At 66.6% G+C, this 2,214-nt stretch overlaps 1 protein-coding gene across 1 annotated transcript; it reads left to right on the top strand.

Moving 5' to 3' along the window:
* The first annotated feature begins 168 nt into the window (after positions 1 to 168).
* Positions 169 to 1,981, top strand: LOC135980683 (uncharacterized). The gene is made up of 4 exons (XM_065580592.1): positions 169 to 381; positions 679 to 996; positions 1,264 to 1,358; positions 1,551 to 1,981. The coding sequence occupies exons 2-4, from the start codon at positions 726 to 728 to the stop codon at positions 1,863 to 1,865; spliced, it is 681 nt and encodes a 226-aa protein (XP_065436664.1). The 5' UTR covers positions 169 to 381; positions 679 to 725; the 3' UTR covers positions 1,866 to 1,981.
* Positions 1,982 to 2,214: the final 233 nt, after the last annotated feature.

The following is a 2,214-nucleotide window of genomic DNA, read 5'->3' on the forward strand; positions in this document are numbered from 1 at the left end:
TCCGTCCATCCCCCCTGCACCCCTTGTCCGTCCCCCCCACTTCTCCGTCCCTCCCTCCTGCCATCCATCCCCCCAAACCCCCTGTTCATCCCCCCCACACCTCTCTGTCTGTCCCTCCCTCCATCCGTCCTCCCAAACCCCTGTCCGTCCCCACAACACCTCTCCGTCCCTCCATCCCTCCCCCCATACCCTCCGTCCATCCCTCCATCCTCTCTTCTCTCTCCGCAGGGGACAGGCAGGAGTTGAAATGGATCCAAGTCCGCGCTGGGGGCTGTCCCGGGAGCAGCTGGGGGGGCAGGACGCTGCGGGGCCCCCCCTACCACCAAGTGGCGACATGGAGACGGGACAGAGTGCCCCCTGAGAGAAGGAAACACAGCACAGGTGGGTGCTTCTCCCCGTGCCGGACACCTCGGTCCCGTACCCCATCCTGGTCTCCAGCCCCCTAGGGGTGAGCACTGCGCTGCTGTCCTGGACGCCTGGGTCCCATTCCTCATCCTGGTCTCCAGCCCCCTAGGGGTGAGAGCCCTGCACTGCTTTCCCCGGACGCCTGGGTCCCATTCCTCATCCTTGTCTCCAGCCCCCTAGGGTGAGTGCTGCACTGCCGTTCCGGATGCCTGGGTCCCATTCCCCTAGAGACCAAGAAGTCTCATTCAGTGACTGTTTCTTGTCTCATTCCAGGAGGCAACGCCGATGACGTCACCACCTCCGTGCTCGACCCTGAAGGGATGCAGGTGTCCGAGGACGAGGGCCGGGCGACCCCCCAGAGCACCTCATCCTCGGAAACCTGGCATTCCTCCTCCCCCGACTGCCCCCACGTGGACAGCTCTGGCTGTGGGGTTCCCTGCTCCCCTGGCCCTGCGGACCCAGGCATCCGGGCGGGGCCGACCGAGCCCTGCGCCAGGCCGGAGTGCGAGAGGATGCGACAGGAGCTGGAGGCGCTGAGGGACCGATACGCCAAGCTGGAGGCTCAGAACGCTGTGCTGTCCCAGAGACTTGGTGAGCCCGGACGCCTGGGTCCTCGGGGGTCAGAGCAGGGGGGCGGGGCTGGGAGCCTGGACATCTGGGTCCTCTGAGAGGAGAGTCAGGTCTGGTGGGTCAGAGCAGGGGGGTGGGGTTGGGAGCCCGGACGCCTGGGTCCTCTGGGAGGGGAGTGAGTGGGGTCTGGTGGGTCAGAGCAGGGGGCCGAGGTTGGGAACCTGGACGCCTGGGTTCTCTGGCGCGTGGGAAGTGGCAAGTGGTCACTCCTGTCTCCGTTCCCTGCAGGGGGCGACGTGGAGCTGCCCAGGGAGGTGGACGGCAGTTCCGTGCGGCCAGAGCCCGGGCTCTATCAGGACCCTGCACTACCTCAGAAACATGGGGTGAGCTGGGGGGCGGGGAGTGGGTCGGGGGATAGTGGGAGGCCTGGGGTCCCTCTTATAACAATGTCTCCTCCCCCTCCTCCTTCCATCCCCCTCCTGTCCCCTGCCTGCTCCCCCTACTGCCCCTCCTCTCTCCACGCCCCCTACTGCCCCCACCCCACTTTCCTCTGTGCTCCCCTCCCCGCCCCCCAGATGCAGGAGCTGGTGCCAGGAGGGGCGTGTTCCTCTACCCCGCCCAGCTGGCCCTGGCCCGCTCCAGCGCCCGCAGCCAGACGGCCCTGGCCCGGCTCCTGCTCGACGTCTTCTTCTCCCGCCAGGAGCAGGCACGGAGCAACCTGTCCGGGGAGAACGGGCTACGCCGCCTCAGCCCCCCCGTCGTCAGCGCCATCGTGGGTGAGTCCGGGGGGGGTCAGGCGATGGTATGGCCCTGGGGGGCGGGGACAGGCAATAGTATGGACTAGGAGGGGCAATGATGGTATGGCCCGGGAGGGCGGGGCCAGGCAGTAGTACGGACTGAGAGGGGCAATGATGGTATGGCCCGAGGGGGCGGGGACAGGTAGTAGTATGGACTGGGAGGGGCAATGATGGTACGGCCCGGGGTGGGGAGGCAGGAAGTACTGCGGACGGGGCAGGGTACTGATGATATGGCCCAGGGATCAGGGTCAGGCAGTAGTATGGCCCCAGTGGGTGGGGTCAGGCAGTAGTATGGCCTGGGGGGGGCAATGATGGTATGGCCTAGGGCAGGATGATGGTATGGCCCAGCAGTGTGTTTCAGACAATGGTATGGCCTCGGTAGGGGGGGTCGCGGTGATGGTACGGCTCAGGTTGGGCTAGGCAGTGATACTGCCGGAGGGTT

This window comes from Chrysemys picta, unplaced genomic scaffold (genome assembly GCF_011386835.1).
Source record: "Chrysemys picta bellii isolate R12L10 unplaced genomic scaffold, ASM1138683v2 scaf6027, whole genome shotgun sequence".
In the NCBI taxonomy this organism is placed as follows: Eukaryota; Metazoa; Chordata; order Testudines; family Emydidae; genus Chrysemys; species Chrysemys picta.